The sequence below is a fragment of the Colossoma macropomum genome, unplaced genomic scaffold (genome assembly GCF_904425465.1).
Source record: "Colossoma macropomum unplaced genomic scaffold, Colossoma_macropomum, whole genome shotgun sequence".
Taxonomy (NCBI): Eukaryota; Metazoa; Chordata; class Actinopteri; order Characiformes; family Serrasalmidae; genus Colossoma; species Colossoma macropomum.
The window spans coordinates 29,062,738-29,089,197 of record NW_023494794.1 but is presented as its reverse complement, the minus strand read 5'-3'; the positions used below and the strand labels follow the sequence as shown (position 1 = coordinate 29,089,197).

The 26,460-nt window shown below is 38.6% G+C and overlaps 1 protein-coding gene across 4 annotated transcripts in view; it reads right to left on the bottom strand.

Moving 5' to 3' along the window:
* Positions 1–3,158: 3,158 nt before the first annotated feature.
* LOC118814897 (serine/threonine-protein kinase PAK 3) overlaps positions 3,159–26,460 on the bottom strand; it is a 68,126-nt gene continuing 44,824 nt past the window's right edge. For 2 of the 4 annotated variants that reach the window (XM_036580759.1, XM_036580762.1), the window contains 10 exons: positions 18,226–18,378; positions 15,823–16,000; positions 14,886–14,949; positions 12,067–12,115; positions 11,865–11,977; positions 10,222–10,339; positions 9,541–9,640; positions 8,149–8,345; positions 5,043–5,180; positions 3,159–3,967 (listed from right to left, as the gene is read on the bottom strand). In XM_036580759.1, the coding sequence (XP_036436652.1) occupies positions 3,878–3,967; positions 5,043–5,180; positions 8,149–8,345; positions 9,541–9,640; positions 10,222–10,339; positions 11,865–11,977; positions 12,067–12,115; positions 14,886–14,949; positions 15,823–16,000; positions 18,226–18,378 (1,200 nt within the window). In that variant the 3' untranslated portion in view covers positions 3,159–3,877. The remainder of the gene's footprint in view (positions 3,968–5,042; positions 5,181–8,148; positions 8,346–9,540; positions 9,641–10,221; positions 10,340–11,864; positions 11,978–12,066; positions 12,116–14,885; positions 14,950–15,822; positions 16,001–18,225; positions 18,379–26,460) is intronic. The other 2 variants (XM_036580761.1, XM_036580763.1) reach the window with 1 other exon arrangement.

The window sequence follows — 26,460 nt, the reverse complement described above, 5'->3', positions numbered from 1 at the left end:
TTGCTCAATCCTCATTTATCTGGTATCAAAAAATTCAGAAGAGTCTGAACATGGTGTTGCTCTATCAGTTAATCACTGCAGCCACGGCACTGACAGCTTGACTTGTTATAACTCCTCAGTCTTTGGTCCTATTATCTCAAAATTTGAAATATTTGTATATGTTGAGACTCGGATGGGGTCCACAAATTTTGGTCCAGATTGGCCTTTAGGGGGAGCTTCAGCACTCAAAAACACTAAAAATCATTAAAAATGCTATTACAATGTTATTATGAAGTCTACAGATAAAGAAGTGGTGCCATTGGATTCAGTTCACTGACCTGAACAACCTTGTAATTACATGTTATGTCAGAAATTTCACTCCTTGTCTGGTGTTTTGGCTTAAATTTGCTTGGCACACTGTACTTTTTACCATGGTTGCCTATTAGGCCTAATTGGGCTAATGCGTGCTTGGACCCGCTCAGTGTGTTTATCTCGTATATATGCTACTTAGACAACCTGAAGGCAGCAATATACCCAGCCAGAACGTTTGGAGTTTAGATTGAGATGCAGTTGGTTGTTTTTAGCTAAAATGATACGATATTTGAAAAAATACTGGCTAATCTAGCTAATCTAGCGAAAGAACCGAATGTGTGGCTTGGTTTAACTGCAGAGCTTTAACATTGACATTTCACCACATAAAGCTAGCCTTTCTAACATTTCCAGAGGGACTACATCTCCCATAATTCCCCACTTTCTCTCTCCACAAACGCTACCCAAAATAAATTCTCCGAGCACCAGGACAGGATGTGAAAAACGTGAAAAACTAGAATGTCTGAACGCATCGGACGGAGGATGGAGGAAAGGCATAAGTGTTAGCACCCCTTTAAAAACGTGTGTGTATGCAAATACAGAAGGAAAAAAAACAGGTACAGGAGGAGAATCAGGAGACGACTGTAGATCCACAGAGAGGACTGCAGATGCATGCTTTTAGCCATGTAATGCCCATATTGTCTGTAGCGGTGGTCAGTTGATGCTGACGTCCATGGCTTCGTTTGACCGGCTAGTTTGCATCAGCTGTTGGAATGCATAGTAGAATAGCCGAATGAGTGGAATATGCAGAAGAGCAGAATTAGCCGAGTGTCCGCTGCCGACCTGGACGGAGGTTTGTCCAGATTTTCCACAGAAGAAGCCTCAGGGCTGGTCTGTGAATCTGTTCCCTCATGCACAACGAACACACACACACACACACACACACACACACACACACACACAGAGGAGTGTACTCTGAGCTGAGATTGTATTAGTTTGTATTACAGCAGTGATGTTAGCTTTAGTCCTGTCAGAGCTGGATTAGCTTTTCCCATAGATGTACTCACTACAGTCCTACACAGCTGATGGAGCCACAGTGTTACCACACTGTACTTCCTATTTCTGCTGTAAATGCTGAAGAATACTCGATTTCAGTGTTACTGCAGGTTTCCTTTCATTGTTTTCAAAGTTACAGGAGTTACTGATGTTAGCTTGTGCACATCGAGCAGTACTTGAATCATTAGCTGTTTGCTGGCCCATTAACTTCCTCTGCAAACATTAGCTAGCTACCTTAGCTTTCCATTCATTACTACAAACAGTAGCTATGATGGCAAACCACTTATCTCAACAAACTGTAGCTATGTTAGCTAGACAATTTCCTCTTCAGACATTAGCTAACTACTTTAGCTTGCCTGATTAGGCTATTTATATCAGTACAGCAGGTAAGACACACAGTATATTAAAGACTAGCCTCCCTGCTGGGGAAAACTAGCATAAACCAGCAAAACCACCATTGCTGTCGGAACAAAACCTTGTGTCTCCATTTTTGTCGTTTTCCAGTTTTTGACATAATCTGAAAATGCCTGTTGCTCTTTACGTTATGTGTAAATTTTGTGATGAAGTGGCCAAAAGAAACGGCCCGAAATGACCTGGAAAAAAACGTCTGGTTCCACTGACTTACATTAAAAGTAAAAGTGCTGGTATGCTGGTCAACCAGTATGGCCAGGCTAGGTAACCAGCTAAACCAGCACTAGACCAGATGAAATCAGAATAAACCAGCTTAGATCAGCTTGGCATGTACACTAGTCTATGTTGTTTTTCAGGTTTTTAAATGGAGGAATTCTGGAGTAAATGATCTGTAAGTCGTGTTCCAACTGACCTCATGCTAACGGCAAAACAAAACCCGTTAACAGACACTGTGTGTTGTTATTGTTATTGAGCATCTGGGCTACAACCTTTTAGTCTGGGCTACCTGTGGGAATGTGGAGAAATTTCTCAGATACTTTATCCCGAACCGTTCAGCCAATCAAATTCCACACATTACATCACACAAGCTGACCAGCTTCAATAGGGACTTCGGTCATGTAACTTTTGTGTTTTCCATCTCTCTCTCGCTCTGCTGCTCAGAGGAACACAAAAAAGACGGCTCTTCAAGGGTTCTTTAGTAAAGGTAATGGTTCTATTTAGAACCATTTCGTGCTTAAATGGTTCTCTGCACTTGGTCAGCACAAAAAAGGCCTGATAGCAAGAAGACAGTGGTCCACTGTCAGCCCGCTAATGGCAAAGCTGGCGGTCCACTGGCGTTTTGCTCAGCGTTTTCCGGACGGTCCACTGGTGATTAAGCGAAGTAATAGACAAAATTCCTCTTATCATCACTCAATTTCACTCAAAGTACAATTTACTGATTTTTCCTTTCTTCATTTCTTTAGTTACTCTTTGTAAATTAGATTAGTAAATAATGTTAATCCAGCAGAGAGTCAGCAACATTTTCTATAGAATCATTTTATATCAGGCCTAGTCATTATTTTTTTTCTCGGTTGTTTGTAAAATTTGTTTATTTTCTAAAATAAAAGTCTCTGTGCATTTAAAATCTGTTTGAGGAGATTAAAAACTAGTTAGAGTTTGTATGCAGGACATTAATCTGGGTGGTCCGAGGGTGGACCAGCAGTGGCAAACAGGCGGTGGGGTGCCGACCTTATCAAACCAGCGGCCTGATATATGCTTGCTCTCTGGGTTCTAATGTTAAAAGCTCGACATCATAACAATAGAAGAACCCTTTTTGGTGCTACATAGAATCATTTTCAAAAAGGTGCAGAACCATATACAACACATTCTCCACCAATCTGAAGAAGCATTTCACCATGCAAAGAAACATCTAAGCATGAAATGGTTCTTCATGGAAGTCATGGTTCTAAAAAGAACCACTGTCTTTCCTACAGAACCTTTAAAGAAAGTGTGTACTTTAGATACTAATCCAGCTAAAACAGGGCTGTCGTCATGTAACTGTTACGTTTTCCATCAGACCCTCTCACACAAACACACTCGCGCTCACACACAGTGAATATGGAGCTGATTGCTGTAGGTAGGCGGAGTCTAGAGGGTCATGCAGTTGTACTGAAGAGATCCAGAGACTGTGGGTTTCAGCCGAAATCCAAAGTGCCAATAATCCAACGCTGCAGTTCAGATTAGATCAGATTATCTTAAATTAGATTTAAGTCCAACAGGCCAGACACTTCACAGCGCTTTTAACACCGCCACTGTAATCCACACTCCTCCGTTCTGCAGTCTTTGTTTTCATCCCTCTTTCAGACACTGGAGAGGTGGGCTCACTGTAGACACACACACACACTGTGGATAACCCTGGAGAGAGTTTGGGGGGCCGAGCGCTGAGGGGGGGCAGCAGTTTTCCCAAATGTAGCTGTCTTTCATCCAGCGCGAGTGAACCGTAGATTTAATGTGGCTGTGTAATCCTGCTTCACCCATGTTTTCAGGTGTGTTTGTGTGTGTGTGTGTGTGTGTGTGTGTGTGTGTTTGTGTGTGTTTGTGTGTGTTTGTGTGTGTGTGTGTGTGTGTGTGCGTGACGGCCCCTCTAGCGGCTGCTGTTCTTGATGGCTTCCTTGGCGGCTACAATCAGTGGTGTCAGACTGGACAGAGGTTTGGCCAGCTTCAGGAACGAATGCTGAGGAAATAAAAACACAGAAAAAAAAAATCAACTTTTAAATTTACGATTTTCTTTGTTGCTTTTGAAAATGTTCCAGTTGATTCTAACATTCAAAAACTGAATGTTTAAACTGATTCAAACAGCCCAAAGTTAAAGATTCCCATTCATTCTAATTCGAGAAAACTAGCTAGCTAACTAACTAGCTAATGGTTATAGAGAAAATGTAACAAAGCCAGCTAATATTTACAAAGAAAACTGGCTACCAAACTTCGCTAGCTAATGTTGGTAGAGAAAACTGGCCAGCTAACATAGCCACCCAGACAGCCAGCATATATCGGCCCGCTGGCTTGATAAGGTCGGCACCCCAATGACCACTGCTGCCTCCCTCGGACCACCCAGATTACTGTCCTGCATACAAACTCTACCTAGTTTTTAATCTCCTCAAACAGATTTTAAATGCTCACAGACTTTTATTTTAGAAAATCAACAAAATAAAAGACAAATATTACAAACAACTGGGAGAAAAAAAATAATGACTAGGCCTGATATGAAATGATACTAAACTAATTTACAAAGTATAAGTTAAAAAAAGGAAGGAAAAATCAGTAAATTGAACTGAGGATGAAAAATTAGTGAAGATATGTGGAACTTAGTCTAATACTCTGCTTAACCGCCGGTGGGCTGCTAGGAAAACGTTGAGCAAAACACCAGTGGACCACCAGCTTTGCCGTCAGTGGGCCGACAGTGGTCCACTATGCTCTTGCTATCAGGGCAGCTAATATTTACAAAGAAAACTGGCTGGCAAACTTCGCTAATGTTTGTGGAGAAAACAGGCTAGCTAATGTAACCAGATAATGGCTCGTTAATATAAGTAGCTCATGTTTGTAGTGAAAACTGGACGATTAAACAACTTGTTGATGTTAGAGACAGGTGGCCAACCAACACAGGTAGCTATGTTTGTGGAGAAAACTGGTGAGCTGACTTATCGAGCTAATGATTCTTGGAGTGACGATGGACTGAACATGCGTCAGTTACTCTCGTAGCCGTGAAGTGCAGGTGCTGCAGGTATAGGTGAATGTGACCGTTGCTGTACCTGCAGCAGCTCTTTAGCGGACCCCCGACGGTCCACGTCCATCTCCAGGCAACGGTTGAGGAAGTCTCTGAAGACGGAGGATAAACGCTCAGGGTTCTGCAGTTCTGGAGTGCCGTTGGTGGCAATCAGGTACAGCGCCTAACGGTGGACAGAAAGAGGAACGCACTCAGTACCACACGGGAACTATTAACTCTGCTGATGACTCTGTAAAGCTTGATTTCATTTATTTACAGTTCTTTACTTCATAAAATCTCAGATTTCCACACGATTTAATCAAATTATTTCAGCACAATTCAGAATTATTTTAAAAATACACTGAATACACAAATGGAACCCTTTAAACTGAGAAAATGAAATTTTCACATTTCAAAATGCATGAATTTTATTTATAAAATGAGTGCATACTTTACTAAATATTATTATAATCATTTATAAATAATTTAAATATTTCAAAATTGGAAATTGATTCTAAAACTGATTCAAAGCTAAATGCTTCATTAGACTCTAACATTCGAAAACTGAAGTTGGTTTCTGGTTGATCTTAATATCCAAATGTCAGAGATTTTAACTGATTCTAATGTTGCAAACTTAATGTCCCAAATGATTCTAACATTTAGAAATTTAAAGTTCCAACTGACTGTAGAATTCCAAATATTCCAAATTGATTCCTAAAATTCCAAAGCTGGAAGGTCCAACAGGAAGATCCTGTGGTTTTCAACCTGTGGGCTGGTTGGGCTGCAGCCTTTTTTTAAAAAACTTTTAAAAGTTTTTTTCTTTTCTTTTGAAGATGCTAACAACATCTGTGGGAAACGACAAATGAATCTTGTCACTGGCAAAAGTTTGCAAATAAGTAATACACAATAAAATAATGCTGCATTTTTGGCCGTTTGGTGTGCAAAATATCAGTGTGATCGGATGAATTTACTGAATGAGTTCTGTGTGTAACAGCCTTGGGGTTTCACACGTCCGAGAACAGAGATCGAGTGGCTGCCGCTCTGTGCTGTTTGGCCCAAAGTCTTCTCTTCAAATAAAGCTTTAAAGCCAAACAAATTATGGCGTCAGATTGAGGCCAAACGAATACACATCTAATCCTCTCGAACTGACACACCTTTCATTTCGTCAGCAGGTCATCCAGCACTCGGTTGCTGCCAAACAACATCGTTAGGTGAGCTGGAAAATGTTCGGTTATTTATTAGTGTTTCTTTTGTGTTGTAACTTAAAATCAAGCAAAACTGACAGGTTACACTGATTATTGTGTTTTATTTGTCTGTACTTTAAACGATCTGGTCAGTAAAATTTTGGGCTGTGGAGGCTTCTGTGGTCAGTCGTGTGGGCCACTAGTTAGAAAAGTTTGGGAAGCTCTGGACTGCACGGTTCCACACTCAACAAAGCTGAATCACCACCTTTAGATCGAAGCATCACAGCGAATCAACGCATTTTTAAACTCCTAGTATTTATTCAGTTATTTTTAAAAATACACAGAATATATAAATGGAACTTTTTCAACTGCAGTGAAAAATATTCAAAACAGTGCATCAAATTTTTATTATTTTCTATGTTTACATTTCAACACTCCTGATTTTTTTTATAAAATGAGAAAATGAGTGCATATTTAACTAAATCTTCTTATAATCATTTAGAAATAATTCTGATTATTGTGTTTTATTTGTCCACACTTTAAACAGATCTGGTCAGGGAAATCTTGTGGGGCAGAGAGTTCAGTCCTAGATTTTTGCCAAAGTTCAGTTCACACCTTCGTTTTTGTTTTTTTGAGTGGGGTGTTGGGGGTGAATAAGAAAAAACTAAAAAAATGTCTGTTTTTTAAATCACCAACAATTTAGATCACTAAAGAACACGGTGTACAGCTCCCCCTATCTTTAAATACAATAATAACCGTAACACGAGAACGTGAAGGTCTGTATCACAGTTTTGGTCTCACTGTCAGAATCGGCACAGCCCCACTCATTTGATATCTCATGAAAATGGCCAATAAATGTGTTTGTTAAATATATTTTTTAAATGCATTTATTCATATCTGTTATTATCCATGTACATCTGCGGTAAGACTGTCACACACAGTGTATTTCAAATAAACACAATATCAAATCATAACTGCATTTTTGAGTATCAATACATACAACACTCGCTTTTGTCATGTTAAAGGTTGATTTGATCACATTTAAAATTATACTGGAATACAAATTCATTTCAAAAGGTATCAGACAGTAAACTGCATTAGATAGCATTTTGGCTGTTTTCATACATTTTCAAATGTGTTTGATAGACAAAAATAAATGTATGTAAATGTGTTTATGTGAAATATTTACTAATACATTTTAAAATAAATGCATTTTAAAATATATTTGGTTAATATGGCAATATGTTCTGACTTACATTTTAGTGTTCAGAATGTATTTCAGCATCGACTGCAGTGTGTTTGAAATTTAAATATATAAAAATACATGTACATATATATTTTTCCATAAAGGATCTGCATTAAAACTGAGCTAAATAAGGAGTGGACTGATGAACATCTGCCTGTCACGCTGTAATGAAACACACCAATCACACACGGCCTGAACTCAAGGACCGATCGATCAGGAAAGCAGGAAAAACTTTCCCACAAAGCAAGTTTAATTTGTTTGTGGAGTGTGTGTGTGTGTGTGTGTGTGTGTGTGTGTGTGTGTGTGTGTGTGTGTGTGTGTTATCTCTGCATTTTTGTCCTGTGAAGTAAAGGTGGAATTCTTGCTGGCTCCATTTCAGTTCACTGAAGCAAAGAGGCTGAAAAAGAAACTCCACCTGGTCTGTCCTGACAGTGAGACCTTTCACACACATACACAATAGCTGTGTCCCAATTCAGGAGCTGCGTCCTTCAGAGGCTGCATCTGAAGGCCGACTGCGTCACAGCAGCGCGACTAGGCTGTCCCATTTCGAAGGCTCCTTCATTTGCGGTCGAGAAACGTATTATTTTATTTACTGTTGCCAATAAATTTATTTATTTATTTCTTTTTGATTCTTGAATACACAACAGTATGATTGTGATCACAGCGAGGGTCCCCAGTATGTAGGAGTATGTAGGAGCGGCGAGGGTGTGTTGTGTTCGTACCCTGAGTGGGTTTTCGTTGAGATACGGCGGCTCCCCCTCCACCATCTCGATGGCCATGATGCCCAGAGACCAGATGTCCACTTTAGGGCCGTACGCCTTCCGAGTTACGACCTCCGGAGCCATCCAGTACGGAGTGCCCACCATAGTGCTGCGCTTATTCTGCTCCGGAGTGATCTGAGCACAGAACCCGAAATCCGCTATAGAGGGAGAGAGACAGAGACAGAGAGAGAGCGAGAGAGAGAGAGAATAAAAAGAGAAAAAGAGAAAAAGGAAGAGAGAGAAAAAGGGAGTAATGGGAGCAAGAGGATAAAATAAAAGAGTAAAAAAGAAAATGAGAGAGAAACACAGAAAGAGGGGGAGTAAAAAGAAAGAGAAGAAAAGGAAGGGGGAGAGAGAGTAAAGAAAGAGAGAGAGAGATTAAAGAAAGAGAAAGAGAGAAAGGGTTAGAGAGAACAGAGAAAGAGAGAGTAAAGAAAGAGAATAAAGAGTTAATCAGACCAATGAAAGTCATTATAAAGACATATGAATCAGACTGAGTGTGTTCATGATTCAGTTCCGTGTGTGTGTGCATGAGAGAGAGAATGTGTGTGTGTGAGAGAGAAACATTGTGTGTGTGTGTGTGTGTGTGTGTGTGTGTGTGTTTGTGTTTGTGTGTGAGAGAGAGAGACTGTGTGTGTGTGTGTGAGAGAAACATTGTGTGTGTGTGTGAGGGAGCAACGTGTGTGTGTGTGTGTGTGTGTGTGTGTGTGTGAGACAGTGTGTGTGTGTGTGTGTGTTTGTGTGTGAGAGAGAGACAGAGTGTGTGTGTGTGTGTGTGAGGGAGCAACGTGTGTATGTGTGTGTGTGTGTGAGAGTGTGTGTGTGTGTGAGACAGTGTGTGTGTGTGTGTGTGTTTGTGTGTGAGAGAAACATTGTGTGTGTGTGTGAGGGAGCAACGTGTGTGTGTGTGTGTGTGTGTGTGTGTGTGTGTGTGAGACAGTGTGTGTGTGTGTGTGTGTTTGTGTGTGAGAGAGAGACAGAGTGTGTGTGTGTGTGTGTGAGGGAGCAACGTGTGTATGTGTGTGTGTGTGTGAGAGTGTGTGTGTGTGTGTGAGACTGTGTGTGTGTGTTGATGTGAGAGAGAGACAGTGTGTGTGTGTGAGAGAGAGAAACGTGTGTGTGTGTGTGTGTGAGACAGTGTGTGTGTGTGTGAGAGAGAGAAACATGTGTGTGTGTGTGTCTGTGTGTGTGAGAGTGTGTGTGTGTCTGTGTGTGTATGTGTGAGAGAGAGAGAGTGTGTGTGCGTGTGTGTGTGTTTAAGAGTGTGTGTGTGTGTGTGTGAGAGAGAGTGTGTGTGTGTGTGTGTGTGTGTGTGTGTGTGAGAGAGAGTGTGTGTGTGTGTGTGTGTCTCACTCAGTTTGACAGAGCCGTCCATCCCCAGCAGGATGTTGTCACTCTTGATGTCTCTGTGAATCACCTGATTGGAGTGAAGGAAGTCCAGAGCCTGCAAACACTGACAGCACACACACACTTCACTCAGCCTGGGGTTATCAGACCTGGAGACCATCAGGGTCTCAATGTGGACCCTCACTTTAAACACTCTACCAAGCCCCGCCCACTAATGTGTTCTTTATATACAGAACGCTGGTAAAAATCTCATACAGCCTAATGAGAAACTGTAGAGCACGACACACTGTAGCGCACAATTCATAACTCTAAATATAGGTATTGTGATATAAACTGAGTCTGTTCTACAGTTTCTCATTAGGCTGAATGAATAACTGACTCTAAATGTAGGTATTGTGATATAAACTGAGTCTGTTCTACAGTTTCTCATTAGGCTGAATGAATAACTGACTCTAAATGTAGGTATTGTGATATAAACTGAGTCTGTTCTACAGTTTCTCATTAGGCTGAATGAATAACTGACTCTAAATGTAGGTATTGTGATATAAACTGAGTCTGTTCTACAGTTTCTCATTATTCTCTGATGCTTGTCAAACCTCACAAAAGTAGCTATGAGAGAACACATTTGTGGGTGGAGCTTAACAGTTCATTAATGATTCATAGTAATTATACGTGTTTGTGTGTTACCTCTCTGCACACTGCAGCGATCTGTCCCTCGTCCATACAAGTTTCTGTTACAACATCAGTGAGAGAACCACCAGCTAAATACTCCATCACCACCCACAGCTCATCACCTACCAGATAACTGAGAGAGAGAGAGAGAGAGCGAGAGAGAGAGAGAGAGAGAGAGAGAGAGGGAGGGAGAGAGAGAGAGAGAGAGCGAGAGAGAGAGAGAGAGAGAGAGAGAGAGAGAGAGAGGGAGGGAGGGAGAGAGAGAGAGAGAGAGAGAGAGAGAGAGAGGGAGGGAGAGAGAGAGAGCGAGAGAGATTCTCATTTGTATTATTATTAATTAGAGTAACATGTATACATTTACTGCTTTGACACATTTTGTGTAACATGTATACACACATATATGAATGTTATGTTGTCGTTATTATTTATTAGCACCTGTCCGGGTACTTAACGATCCTGTGGTTTGTGTTAGCATTAAACGTGTTTACCTGTCCAGGTCGTTAACAATGTCAGAGTTTGTGTTGCAGCCAAAGGTGTTTACCTGTCCAGGTACTTAACGATGATGAGGTTTGCATTATTGTTAAAGGTGTTTACCTGTCCAGGTAGTTAACAATGTCGGGGTTTGTGTTAGTGTTAAAGGTGTTTACCTGTCCAGGTAGTTAACAATGTTGGGGGTTGTGTTAGTGTTAAAGGTGTTTACCTGTCCAGGTAGTTAACAATGTCAGGGTTTGTGTTAGCGTTAAAGGTGTTTACCTGTCCAGGTCGTTAACAATACTGTGGTTTGTGTTAGTGTTAAAGGTGTTTACCTGTCCAGGTAGTTAACAATGTCGGGGTTTGTGTTAGCGTTGAAGGTGTTTACCTGTCCAGGTCGTTAACAATACTGTGGTTTGTGTTAGTGTTAAAGGTGTTTACCTGTCCAGGTCGTTAACAATGACGGGGTTTGTGTTAGTGTTAAAGGTGTTTACCTGTCCAGGTAGTTAACAATGTCGGGGTTTGTGTTAGTGTTAAAGGTGTTTACCTGTCCAGGTAGTTAACAATGTCGGGGTTTGTGTTAGTGTTAAAGGTGTTTACCTGTCCAGGTAGTTAACAATGTTGGGGGTCGTGTTAGTGTTAAAGGTGTTTACCTGTCCAGGTAGTTAACAATGTCAGGGTTTGTGTTAGTGTTAAAAGGTGTTTACCTGTCCAGGTCGTTAACAATACTGTGGTTTGTGTTAGTGTTAAAGATGTTTACCTGTCCAGGTCGTTAACAATACTGTGGTTTGCGTTAGTGTTAAAGGTGTTTACCTGTCCAGGTCGTTAACAATGACAGGGTTTGTGTTAGTGTTAAAGATGTTTACCTGTCCAGGTCGTTAACAATACTGTGGTTTGTGTTAGTGTTAAAAGGTGTTTACCTGTCCAGGTCGTTAACAATACTGTGGTTTGTGTTAGTGTTAAAGGTGTTTACCTGTCCAGGTCGTTAACAATACTGTGGTTTGTGTTAGTGTTAAAAGGTGTTTACCTGTCCAGGTCGTTAACAATACTGTGGTTTGTGTTAGTGTTAAAGATGTTTACCTGTCCAGGTCGTTAACAATACTGTGGTTTGTGTTAGTGTTAAAAGGTGTTTACCTGTCCAGGTCGTTAACAATACTGTGGTTTGTGTTAGTGTTAAAGATGTTTACCTGTCCAGGTAATTTACGATGTTGGGGTTTTTGTTTTCCCTCATCACCAAAATCTCGTTAATGATCAGCTCTTTCTTCGGCTGCTGCTGCAGATTCATCTGCTTTATAGCCACCTGAGAAAGAGAGAAAAGGTATTATACATTTATCAGTATTAATTAATTTAATATAACATGATATGATATTTTTCTTTAAGGGGGTTTACCTCCTGTCCGGTGGCGATGTCGATGGCTGTGTAAACTGTCCCAGACGCCCTGAATAAAAAAGAAAAAAAAAAGGGTAAAAAAAGGGGTAAAAGGGTAAAAGGGTCACGTTCCAGCTTACAAGGCAGCTTATAATGACTGAGAGCAAAGATTTAATTATCCTTTTAATTTTAATTGTCTTTTAATGTCACTCCAAAGCGTTTATTTAGCTACTTTGCTTGACAGCTTAACTTACTGGCCAATACGAAGTGATACACTGCACTGTTCTGCATCTATACACACACAAATGTCTACATTCACACAGAATCATCTACAGAATCAAACAAAGCTTCAGTGTTTCTCTAACAGCATCAGCATGTTAGCTTCTTAACCAGCTCCACCTTAGTGAACACTTTAAAAATATCAATAAACACATCAACTTACTGTCCTAGTTTACATTCTGGAGCTCTTACTGCTGATGTAGGAGACTTTATCGTCACCTGGAAGAGTAAAGAATTTGCTAATTCATCCTGCGAATGTTAAGTACGGCAGGACGATTAATCGATTTTGGCTTCCAATGATTATGAAAACAAGATAACTGAGATAAAACGATTATTCCGTTTTGCAACAATGTTCTCGTTTCGTCTTGTGTTATAAACCCAGCGCACCCCTTTCCTTCACTTTTTTTTTTGTTTTTCAGTTGAATTATATTTAAAAGTTAAAGGAAATCCACTGTTAAAAAGACTAATTTTTGAAGTTTAATAAAGGCACGACGTTTCCAAAGTCAACGAGTAGTCGTGTTAAATATTTGCAATATCAATATTGACCAAAATAATCGTGATTATGATTTTTTGTCATAATTGAGCAGCCCTAGCGTCGAGTGAAAACAACCTCCAGTACCATTATTATTTGGTACCACTCTCAAACGGGGACCAAAAACTCAAATAAACGTTATTAAACTAAACCAAATGAAGGTTCCGGTTCTCAACACAGCGGAAAAACAACCCAACACTCTTCTGGGAAACTCTGATTTCTGCCGTTTATTCAGCAACAACGTCTATCGTCATTACATCAGAGCTCACTTTAAAACAGACTGGACACAGACTGACTCTGTAACTGTAGCTTCGTTTCTCCAGATTCCATCACTGATTAGAAGCTCATGGCAGAGAGCGTTTCTGTGTTACTCCACCCATGTCCACTAGGGGGCAGCACACAACTATAAATCCAGCCCTACGGCTCCATCAGTGATAAATAATGCAGTAGGAGCATCACTGAGCGTCAGAGTCTACAGAGAATTCTCCCAGTCTGCCTGCAGGGGGCGCTCTGCTTTACACGGTTACACAGCAGCATTTAAAACTCTTTCGTGTTTTTACTACCAAACCTGTATTTACATTTACGTCCTGTATATATGCACTGTGTACTGTACTGTACTCATCAGTATTACGATCAGGGTTCGAGGGAAAATGAGGATTTGTTGGCAGAACTTTTTCTGCTTATTAGTAAATAAACAAATATTGATTGATAAGCCCATTTAAAGACTGTATTCATTCCCCCATGACTATCATTATACATCCCATTATTATTATTATTATTATTATTACTGCAATAATGTATGAATGCAAACAAATGTCTTTACTGCATTAATGCTGTGCTTTAGATCCCAAAAACACAGCTAAACTCAAACCAGACTTGCTGTTTTATTCTCTATCCCTTCTCTCTGCCTTCCTCTCTCTCTCCCTCTCTCTCTCTCTCTCTCTCCCTTCTGTCTCTCTCGCTTCCTCTCTCTCTCTCTCTCTCTCTCTGCCTCTGGCTGTGTCTGGATCATGTTTTCATTTCCTCATTTCTCCCTCTTTTCACCTCTCACCTCCTCCTTTCCTCCTTCTCTTCCTGCACTACCGTTCAAATCTCTCTCTCTCTCTCTCTCTCTCTCTCCCTCTCTATTTTTATCCTCCCTTCAGTGGAAGGTAGAGAGAAGACAGAGAGGAAAATGACTCCGGACAGATGGAGCAGCTCTCCGCAGTCTATATGTTCTATTTCATATATACACACTTAAAAAAGATGGTTCTTCAAGGGTTCTTTAATAAAGAAAATGGTTCTATATAGAACCGTGAACGCTCAAAGAACGCTTTGCATGATTTAAGGGTTCACTGCATAGTGAAGCAGTTCTTCAGATTAATGGAGAACGTGTTGTATATGGTTCTATATAGCACCAAAAAGAGTTCTGCTACTGTTGCAAGGTTGCTACATAGAACCATTTTCACATTCTCACATTCATCAATCTGAAAATCTCAAGTAAAGAGAGTTGAAGTCAAGTGAATTAACTTCAACTGTCCTGAATTTAAGTGATCTAAACTTAATTGAACTGAATTTAAGATAAGTAAACTGAATTAAACTGAACTGAACTGAATTTAACTGAATTAAACTGAACTGAACTGAATTAAACTGACCTGGATTGCACTGAACCGACCTGAATTAAGCTCAGTTTAACTGAATTAAACTGAACTAAACTGAACCAAATGGAACAAAATTTAAATGAACTGAACTGGACTGAACTGCATTGAACTGAATTAAACTGAACTGAATGGAATTTAATTAAACCGAACAACTGAATTGAACGGAACTGAATTAAAATGAACTGAATTTAACTAAATAAAAAACTGAATTGATTAGAACTAAATTAAACTGATTTAAACTGGACTGAACTGCATTGAACTTAACTGAATTAAAATGAATTGAAACAAAACTAAACTGAACTGAATTAAACTGAATTGAACTGAACTGAATTAAACTGAATTGAACTGAACTGAATTAAACTGAACTGAACTGGCAGTGTGTGACTCACCCTTGTCCTATTTTCTCGAAGCGTGTGTATTTCTTCTTTGGATCGCCAACACTGACGATGCTCCCTGAAAAAAAAAGGAAAAAGTGTCACACACACACACACACACACACACACACACACACACACACACACACACACTCACACACACACACTGTTTTAAGCAGGTGTCCATTCACCCTGACAGTGGGCACCCTGCTGAGAGTTTTTACCCACAGTGCAAAGCGGCACTGATGTTTTTGGATAGCTCATGCAGAGAAGTGTGTGTGTGTGTGTGTATGTGTGTGTGTGTGTGTGTGTGTGTGTGTGTGTTTCCCTGGCAGAAGTAGGACAGTAATCCCAGTCTCAGTGAACTCCACACACAGCTATGTGTAAGTGTGTGTTCTCATGAGGGGAGAGTGAGGAACTCCAAACACTCCACTCACTGGCCACTTTATTAGAAACACCTTCCTTGTATTTGAACCTAATGAGGAACTGTAGAACACGACTGAGTTAATAAGTCATTAGGCTGAATGAATAACCGACTCTAAATGTAGGTATTGTGATATAAACTGAGGCTGTTCTACAGTTTCTCATTAGGCTGAATGAATAACTGACTCTAAATGTAGGTATTGTGATATAAACTGAGTCTGTTCTACAGTTTCTCATTAGGCTGAATGAATAACTGACTCTAAATGTAGGTATTGTGATATAAACTGAGTCTGTTCTACAGTTTCTCATTAGGCTGAATGAATAACTGACTCTAAATGTAGGTATTGTGATATAAACTGAGTCTGTTCTACAGTTTCTCATTAGGCTGAATGAATAACTGACTCTAAATGTAGGTATTGTGATATAAACTGAGTCTGTTCTACAGTTTCTCATTAGGCTGAATGAATAACTGACTCTAAATGTAGGTATTGTGGTATAAACTAACACACACACACACACACACACGTACTGAGTCGTTCGAGTATCTCCTCGTCGGTCATCTTAGATTTCTTCCTCTGCCGGTCAGTGTGCCGGTACAGTGTGCTGGACGTCGTGTCCTCCGGCTGCACCTGGGACTCCGGCGGGGTCGTGACCTCTTTAACTGGGGCAGGCGGAGCTGCCGGCTCGATTACAGAGCGAGTGTAGATCTGAGGATGAGAGGGGAAGGAGAGAGTAAAGAACAGGTGTACAGCTGGGACGAGTACGATGACTTACAGAATACTATATAAACAGGTTGTTCCGGCGCTACAATCTGATTGGCTGAGCCGCTGTAATGTACTCAATGTACACACGGAGATGACCACCTCAAAATAACTTAAACCTGCTAATGTGATGTTATGTATCTCCATGCAGGCCCATGACCATATACAGCCCAGAAACACATTTTCTGAGCCGCTTATCCTTCTGGGTCGCTGCCCAATATATCGTCCATTCTACTGAATTAGTTCAAACTGTGATCCTACAGTAAAACAATTTTAATCAAAAATCAAGTATTCAGATCTTAGATATTTACACTGATTATGTTATGATATATTTGAACTCAAGGCATTAATTGACTGTCTGTCCTAAATTCTAACCCCTAAATTTACACTTGAGAAAATACTATTTTTTATTTTTTAGATATCTTTTTGTTTGTTTAGATTTATCATGAGTTTAATTTTTAAAAAAATGCTGTCCCATGTTTTCATGTGACTATCAAAACACAGAGTTTCAGTCTGTAGGCGGAGTCTTCGTTTAGCCACGCCCCTGTCTTTTAGGGTAGGCAGTGAGGTTGCATCCCTGTCCCTCATGGCCACATGGTGTTTTGAAGTAAATGTGTCCCAAAGTCTGAAAATCAGTGTGGAACATTAAGAATCGTCACTACTGAAACACAGATTTACAGCTTTTTAGTGTTTTAATAAAAAAATATGAAGATTTTATGTGTCCAGCTGTTCAAAGCTGTGTTTGCTGGTCATGTACTGACTAATCCCTGCTGATAAAGGACCATTTGAAACCATTAGGATTAAAACACCTAATGGTTTTGCTTTCTAATAAGAATTGGTTTCATGGTTTCCAACAGTGACCACTACTTTCCTGTAGGATTCCTTTAGATCCCATTAGGAAACCATCAAATGCATTTAGAATCAGCCACTGATCACCTGGTAAACCATTAGGATCCTTTACAGTGTGATATCAGTCCATTAAAAAAGCCAAAACACATGACAAAACCATCAGGAACCAACACTTAATGGTTTCTATGGGTTGTTTCAGCAGGGAGTGTTTTTGAGCTCAAAATGAGCTAAAATTGTCATTACCGAAATAGTCACTGCTGAAACATTCGGTTTGGGTTAGGGTTATGATTGTTTTGGTAGTGATAAAATGGAACGTTCAGTCATTTGTTTTGTCTTTTTCTTTAAGATTTGCATCGGAATCACAGTATTTTTTGTTTTCTGCAGAGCTCAGTATCTGATTTTTCATAAATAATGCCTTTTTCTTCTGGAAAGCCTTTGTTTTATTCAATTTCTATCATTAAAATAATGCAAATTTTTTCTCCACACCGGATTTAGTCCTGCTCACAGCAGCTCAACATAAACAAGGACGTCAGAACCAGTAAGACAAACATGTAACAGATACTTTACCTTATTTGGGGTTTTTAAGGGAATTTTTCAGAAAATATTTCAACGTAAAGTTTTACTCTCGATGTTCCTGACGAAGCCACTTAGCCTGTTAGCTATTGCAGAGCGGGTTAGTAAACTAGTTAAACTAAAAGACGTTCTGACTATCACTTTAACCCTCAGTGGTCTGAGGTCATTCTGTCTTGATGTGTTCATCTCTTCTTAAACCCTCCTTTAAAGGCTCTTCATATATCATGATCCTCATATGTTTCATATCTAAATGCTCCGTTATCTTCATCACTACATTCCAAACCCGCTGCAGCAGCTTCAGCAGCTGTAAACTCTCTGCACGCCGTTTCACATGAGTCTCCGATGTGGACTGAATGAAGAATGAAGGGTTTCCGGCGTGATGGTCAGTCCTTAGTGATTTCCTGAGTGTCCATTGGTCAGTTTCACACAGAATGTAGACGGACACACCAATCCACCAGTTCCACACGGTGAGAGGCAGATGACGTGTATCTCAGCCCCTCTTCATAGGCTCATAACTCCGGATGTGAGTCTCGTATGATCTCGTGATAAGATGGAATGGAAAGGGCGACTCTACAGATTCAGGAAGTGTTTGAACTGGATTTCTGAGCTGGATCATCACAAAGATACAGACACAGATACAGACACATTGGACTGGACGTGTTGGTGGGTTTGTGGACCCCAGAGTCGAAGATTCATCATGTGTTACTCTGTTTTGAGCTCAGTTGGTGGAATGGTTGTTTTTCACTTACAGATTTGGTGTGTTCCGGTCGAGGAGCGATGATGGGCGGCACCTCATCATCATCGTCGTCTTCATCTTCGTCCTCCTCCTCTTCTTCCTCGTCTTCCTCCTCGGACACCGGAGGAGCGAGCGGAGGCTCGGACGCTGTCTTAGCTCCCTGCTGCTAACACACAAACACCCAGAACACAACACTGAGGTTAAAGTGGACGAGTGGACAGGTCAGCTTTTCAAACGTGTAAAGTAAGATATCGTCAGGTATAGAACATTAAATACTTACATTAAATTCTACTTACTCAGATTAATACTGTAATATTTAAGTAAAATTTATTGATAATTTTTTGTGATATTTAAATTAAAATATTATTTTATTAAAAAATATTAAATTAAAATATTGTTTTAGTAATAAATGACAAAATATTTAAATGTAATGCTTATTGCAGTGATAAATTCTGTAATTTTCTTTGTATTGGTAAACTGATTAATGATAAATTATGTGATATTTAAATTGAATTGCATATTGTAGGATATTTAAAATAAATCATTATTATTGTGATAAATCCTGTAATATATGACTCATTTCTATTTAATTTGTATTGCAGTGGTAAATTCTGCAATATTTGAAATAAATTTATATTACTGTGATAAATTCTGTTTTATCTAAATTCATATGCAACTTTATCAATATTTTCAGTCAGCTGTCTGAAACCTATTAGAAAAAAAAAAAAAAATACATTTCAACCACCAGAGGGCAGCATCATAATCTGAGGAGAGTTCAGCAACCAGGAAGCAAAAGCAGGGCCATCACTTCGTCCACCACACGGCCCAAACACAAAAAACAACATTTACAACAACTACGCACAATTAATCTATACAGATATTAATTTTTCCAATCCTGGACTGAAATTAATGTAAATATGAATCTCCATTGATGGTGTAACTCAGACCTGCCCATAGGAAAATGGAATATACTGTGAAATACTGTACACTGGATATATTGTAGCTTATTTTAAATGCAGCGCATTGTTGTAGGGCTGGTTTGTCGGGAAATAAAATAAAATCAGCCAATTTTGTGTAATTGTAGACAAATCCGCATTAAAATAATAAAATATATATATTCAAAACAGGACAGTATGAACAGTTCCTGACTTTTATTAGAATAATTACAGTAAACAGTAACACAGTAAACAGTAGCTGATCTCATGAATCAGACTGAAGAACACAGATTTCTCCTGGACGCCTCCAGACATCACACGGATTTATTAAACTCCATCAGCAGTCCCTGATTAAACATAATGAAGTACTGATCAGATACAGCAGGAGGGCAGGACACACCGACACACTAGACGACAAAGCAAAGAGAGAGTATAACGCACGAATAAGAACTCAAACTCCCAGAACTCCTCAGATCACACGACACAAACAGAGCTGAACTCACTGGACCTGTTTGTGCTTTTAACCTGAGGACGAATATGAGGTGAGAAATATTCCGCTACAAACCGGCAGCTGAGCTGAAATTGTAGAGACTGAGCTGAAATCGTAGAGACTCAGCTGACGTCTGGATCCTACAACGGCGTTTTAGGGCCACTGTTAATTAAAAAATAAAAATAATAGACTTCGACAACGACATAATATTTCGAGAAAAAAGTCGTAATATTTAAAAAAGTCGTAATATTTCGAGAATAAAGTCGTAATATATAAAAAAAAAAGTTTTAATATTTTGAGAAAAAAGTCATAATTTTTAAAAAAAGTAATATTTTGAGAATAAAGTCGTAATATTTAAAAAAATAGTCATAATATTTCAAGAATAAAATCGTAATATTTTGAGAACAAAGTTGTATATTTGGAGTGTGTAGGTGTTCAGTTTCTCTGATAGTCTTGATGATGTGGTTTCTGACTCTGTATGACTCACTGTTATCTATAAACATGGACTAAATTGAGGCCTCGAGATGCTGCTGCTGTTTTTAGCGATGTTTTTAGTGATGTTTACAGTGTCAGAAACCATAGAATCAAGTCTATCAGAGATTCTGAACACCTCCCCACACTCTGAGGCTTGAGTGTGATGACTTAGGCATGCAGTTAGCATCATGCTAACTGGCTGTAAGCCTCATTACTTATTAGCTACATTAGCCTCATAGCTAATGGAGAGGGAAACTGTAAATCTGCACTGAATTACTGTGTTAATTTGGTCTGCAGACCTTGTGAAACCAGCTGTGTGAGTTAGCGCTAGTTTTCAGTCACAAACAGGCCACTTACACATTATCAAAGACTCAAACCAGTTTAGCATCAACATTTTTGCCACCTCAGACGGCAGATGCCATCAGTGTGAGCACGCGAGTCAAACGATTGCGATCTCTGTCCGTGGAAAAGCTGTTTTCAGCGGCTCTGTTCTTGACGTTCCTCTCAGAGACACACGGAAGAGGAAGCTCAGGGGAATTTTCTGGAAACTCCCACGTTCAGGCAGGTGTGAGGTGAAGGTGCTAAACAGGGCTTCGTTCACCCATAAAGATATGAATCACACGAACAGTAATGCAGTACACTCTCGGAAAAGATGGTGCCCTTTCATGAAATGGTTCTTCAGATTGATAGAAAATGTGCTGTAGATGGTTCTACACAGAACCTTTTTGACAATGGTTCTACATAGCACCCAAAAGGTTCTTCTACTGTTACGGTGTCAAGCTTGTAACAACAGAAGAACCATATATATCACATTTGTGCACATTTTTCATTGATCTGAAAACGCTTTCACGATGCAAAGACCCCTGCAAAGGGTTCTCTGAGTGTTCATGGTTCTATACAGAACCATTTTCTTTATTAAAGAACCACTAAAGCACCATGTTATTTAAGAGTGTATAAGTATAGTGTAGTAAAAATTGTAATTATTGTAATTGTAATAAAAACGAGTAAACTTGTCAATTGCAATCAATCACTAGTCAGGCCAGTACGATATATCATATGGTCGATAATATCGGCTGATACTGAAAACAATATTTTCGCTAATAATCTGCCGAATGTTTTGTTCATGACATCGCCGGGATTAAAACTCACAATCTCATGGCTCGTCTGATATTGTCACGTTTTTTGGCCACTTAAAATCAGTATTGTTGCAAAATGTGTTAGATCCTAATTATTAGGGCTGAGTATCAAAATCCAACATTTTTATGTATCAGCATCTTTCAAAATCAGATTTCAACATCATGTCGATGTTATCAGCACCAGTGAACCAGTAAGCATGCTTGTTATTTTTATTCGATGGACTGTTTCACTCTCGTCATCTCTTAACTTACATTTGAACTTTGTTCAATGTATCTTCTATGAATTATGAATCACTTCTGGTGGCCTTTTTACTGGCGGAATATAATTCAACCCAAAAATTTTATTACTATAATCAAATGAAATATTTTAATTCAAAATAAAGTATAATATAACATTTAAATTTAAAATAAAGTAAAATATATATTTTTTTAATTAATAAAAAAAAATATTTACAATCATGACTGAATTGAGTGACCTCCAAAACGGGGTTGGTTAAAAAAAATTGAGATATATGGTGTTGATATGACAGCGACCACACAGAAAATATTATAAAGATAAGATTTTAGATTTTGTGTAGTTAAATGTAAAGAACTGGAACTGTTTAATCAGCTTAAATTCGATAATAAAAAAGACTTTCTTTTAAAAAAGCAGTGCATTTTGTTGATGGACAAAACAAGCTTCTTAAATATCTTTAATATCTTCTTAAATATCTTTAATATCTTCTTAAATATCTTTAATATCTTCTTAAATATCTTTATTACTGTTGCACACTGTGGATATTTAGTTTGCTGTTGCTTCTGTTAGTCTGCTGTTCACTGGTGCCGACATTACTGGTGTTGCTGGTGTTTTTCTTGTGAATGATACTTCAGACTCGATGTAGTTCAGTGATAAACAAATTCACCGTTGCAGTAACTAGAATGAACTTTGATCTTATCAAGAGAGCCATTCATGGCGGATCATTCAGGCTTAGCAAGTATGTAAACAAGTGAGTTTCAGTTAGCTAGAACAGATACTTCAAAGGGACAAACTAGGAAAATGTGTTAAAAAACAGTATCATGTTACAGCTCAACAAATACAAAACAGGCATCTCTAAATCAGTACGTTTACAGCAGAGGGAGAAAACGCTCTCAACTTTCAATGTAAGTTAATGTAAAGAGATTTTATATCAAGCCATTTTGGGGCATTTCTGTTGGTCCATTCAGCTGATTTTCTCAAATTATGTTAAAAAACGAAAAACAACAAAAATGGAGATTGTTTTAATATATCATCATTGTTCTAACAAAACCACATACCTCCAAAACGGCAACTTTATAGATGAAGGCAAAACCATATTTAAATTTAACTTTAAGTTAATGATAGAAAAGTTTATTGCAATAATTTTGGGCCGTTTCTTTTGTTCCATTCATCATGATTTGTTTACACAGTGTAAAAGTCAGTGTTGATATGACAGCAACGATATGGAACATGATACAGATCAGTTCGTAGATCAGTAATTATGTCACCTAACATGATTATTATTACATATATATGCAAATATTGCTACACTGAAACATAACAACAACAAAAAATAGCAGCTATTTTCAAATACATATCATCGCTATTGGGGCAAAATCTGCTTTTTTACTGGTCATCTTATACTTTTTTTTGCATAATTTGAAATGTCGTCCTTTATACTGTGTGTAAATTTCATGATGAACAGATCGACAGAAATTCTTCAAAATTGCTTTGAAAACTCTTTTAAATGAACTTCCTTTAAAAGTTGAGAATAGTAAATTTATAGAAGAAAATAAACATTTTGGAAATACAAGGTTTTGCTCTGACAGCGATGATATATTGCATCCAGACACAATAGTTTTTTTTTTTTATTATATTAATATTTTACTTTTTTTCTTAAATATATTATTGGGCCAGATATACAATTACTAAAATAAACAAATTCATGTTTTTCAAAACATTATAAATACATAAATACACCAGAGTTCAAAAGTTCAAAAGTTTGCAGTCACTGTTTTCAATAAATTACATTTTGTTTTGTTGCACATATATAAAGGATCCTGTGATGATGCTACTGCTCGACAACTTCAAAGGGTCCTACAGCTAAAAATGAGGAAATATTAGATCCATCCAGAATTATGAGCAGATGATTACTCTGTGACTGAGAACTCTGGAGAACATCAAGAATGAAGGTCTAATGAAAATAATATGCAGAGCGCCTTGTATTTGAAACATGGTACTCAAATCTCAGACATCTAACTTATTAAGAAATTACTACGAACAGATCGTTACAGTACACTGGGTATTATTTAATAGCTTGTTATTCCCAAAAGATCTATTAAATAATACATCTTAAAACATCGTCTGCTTAGAGATGAGCGATATGGCAAAAAATGTAATATCATAAAATCTCAAAAAGTTTTAACTTCAAGAAAATATGTCACAATATTTATTTTATCCGATATCTGATTTGTAGCGACAGACAAGTAGAGACATGTAAAAAATACTATCAAAAACTACGAATACAAAGATTTATATTTAGCATTTCACACACTAAACCCAGTTAAGCAGGACTAATGATGCTCTCTTTGTAATCAAACATGCAGCTGGGCAGTGTTTTTAGGTACCGACGATATCCACGAAACACTCAGAGAAGCATAAACATAATTTATCACGATAACGACAAATATAATAATATTGCCCTGCTCTACTTCTACACTCTTAAAAAAGATGGCTCTATATAGAACCATCAACACTCATAGATTTGCATGCTCACATGGTTCTGCGCATGGTGAACTGGTTCTTCAGATTGAGGGGAATGTGCTCTAGACAGTTCTATAAAGAACCTTTTTTTAAAAAAAGGGTTCTATAGGGCACCATAAAACATTCTTTCATTGTTACATTATCAACCGTGTTACAATAAAAGAACCCTTTTTCAAAAAGGTGCTACATAGAACCATGCAAAGAACCGTTTAAGCATGCAAATGATTCTTTAAGTTCTAAATAGTCTGTACTAAAGAACCCTTGAAGAACCATCTTTTTTTAAGAGTGTGGTGTCCAGCTAACAGTATTTCTATCTACACTATAATGTAGTAATATGTATAAGTAGAGCCCTATGATATATTGGTTGGACGATAATATTGGATGATACTGATGAAAGGTTTTGGCGATAGCATCGCCGAGATTCAAAGTTATGACCTACTGTCTCGGCTGATATTGTTCTCAAAATTTTTGGTGTCGGTCAAGAAATGTCAGTCATGTTATATCATATCGGTCAAGCCCTAATCGCCGGGGCTGACGATCCAAATTCAATACATAATGGTACCAGTGGAATTACTTCAGTACTACTGAGTACTAAATAAAATCAGTCTTTCGTTATTAGATTTCGACAGCTGAGCAGTCAGCGTCAGTGAGCCAATGAGGATGCTTGTTATTTCACCTCTCTAGTATTTTATTAAAGAGTTTTTCTTTCATTCTCCCACATTTTAACTTTATGTGTATCACTTTAATCATCACTGGTATTTAAATGTGTCATTAAAGGTGCAGTGTGTGAGATTTAAGGGGATCTATTGTCAGAAATGGAATACAGTATATATGATTGTGTTTTCATTAGTGAATAATCACCTGTAACTATGAATCGTTGTGTTTTCGTTAGTTTAGAATGACCCTTCATATCTACATAGGTAGCTCTTCTTCCAACAGAGGCCGCCATGTTGTGGCACCATGTTTCTACAGTAGCCCAGAGCAGACAAACCAAACACTGACTCTAGAGGGCGCCTTTCGTTTTTACACTGAAGTGGCAGCTTGAATTTGGTGGCGCTGTCGCTCCGGTTGGAAGAAGTATAAGGAAGAAGAATCAGTGGTCGCTGCTGGTGCTGCTGACTATTTTGTGTTGTGAGAAGTTTGAGAACCCAAATTTTGTCAAATGAAGGACCAAACTTAATATTTAGCATGAGAAAAAGCGAGTGAGGGTGAATCCTCACCGTCAAAGAAGAGAAAACAGGACGAGGCAAAACAAAATCAGGACAGACGACGGCAGAAAACCTGACGGCCACTGTAGGTTCTACTACATGGTCGGAAAGCGAGGGGTGAGGGAGGGGCATTCGGTTGGTTGCAATCTGCAACCTCACCACTAGATGCCACTAAATCTTACACACTGCACCTTTAAATACATTTAAATAAAATAATGGTTGGCATGAGGAGACTTTTTAATGCTAGAGTATGTCAACATATTAATACAGAGCAGGATTACAAATATTTTGCAGACGGCACAAAAACCTTAAATCAACACAGAACAATCTGTAAACAACTGCAATATAGAACAATTGTTAAATTTCCTATGGGATCAATAATCTATTTATCTATCTATCTGTCTGTCTATCTATCTGTCTATCTATCTATCTGTCTGTCTATCTATCTGTCTATCTATCTATGTATCTGTCTGTCTATCTATCTGTCTGTCTATCTATCTATGTATGTCTATCTATCTATCTATCTATCTATATATCTATCTATCTATCTATATATCTATCTATCTGTCTACCTATCTATCTGTCTACCTATCTATCTGTCTATCTATCTATCTGTCTGTCTGTCTATCTATCTGTCTGTCTGTCTATCTATTTGTCTGTCTGTCTATCTATCTATCTATTTATCTGTCTGTCCATCTGTCTATCTATCTGTCTGTCTATCCATCTGTCTGTATATCTGTCTGTCTGTCTATCTGTCTATCTATCTATCTGTCTATCTATCTGTTTGTCTACCTATCTGTCTGTCTATCTATCTATCTGTCTGTCTATCTATGTATCTGTCTATCTGTCTGTCATTTCTATGAACAGCTAAGAGGAAACAGCAGTCTCTCTCACTGTGGAGGTGATTTGCATGTGAGCTGCAGATCAGGTGAACCAGAGCAAGCAAGCAGCTAAAACCATCGCATGACAGGTGGATATGAGGAGATCCTAAATTACAGTTACAGCAATAGTTCATCCAAACATCACATTAGCCCAGATCTCCTCCCTCCTTACCCCAAACGTAGTCCATCAGCCGAGACGTGTTCGGTGTCCGAAGTTTGCTTCTTTAATTTTAGCACTAGAGCTACAAGGCTAATGTCGCTAATAAGCAATGGAAGCTTAACATTAGCAAGTAGCATGACTCAAACTGTTCAGTGACCTCACACAGGCTTGATGATGTGGTTTCTGACACTGTATGACACACTATC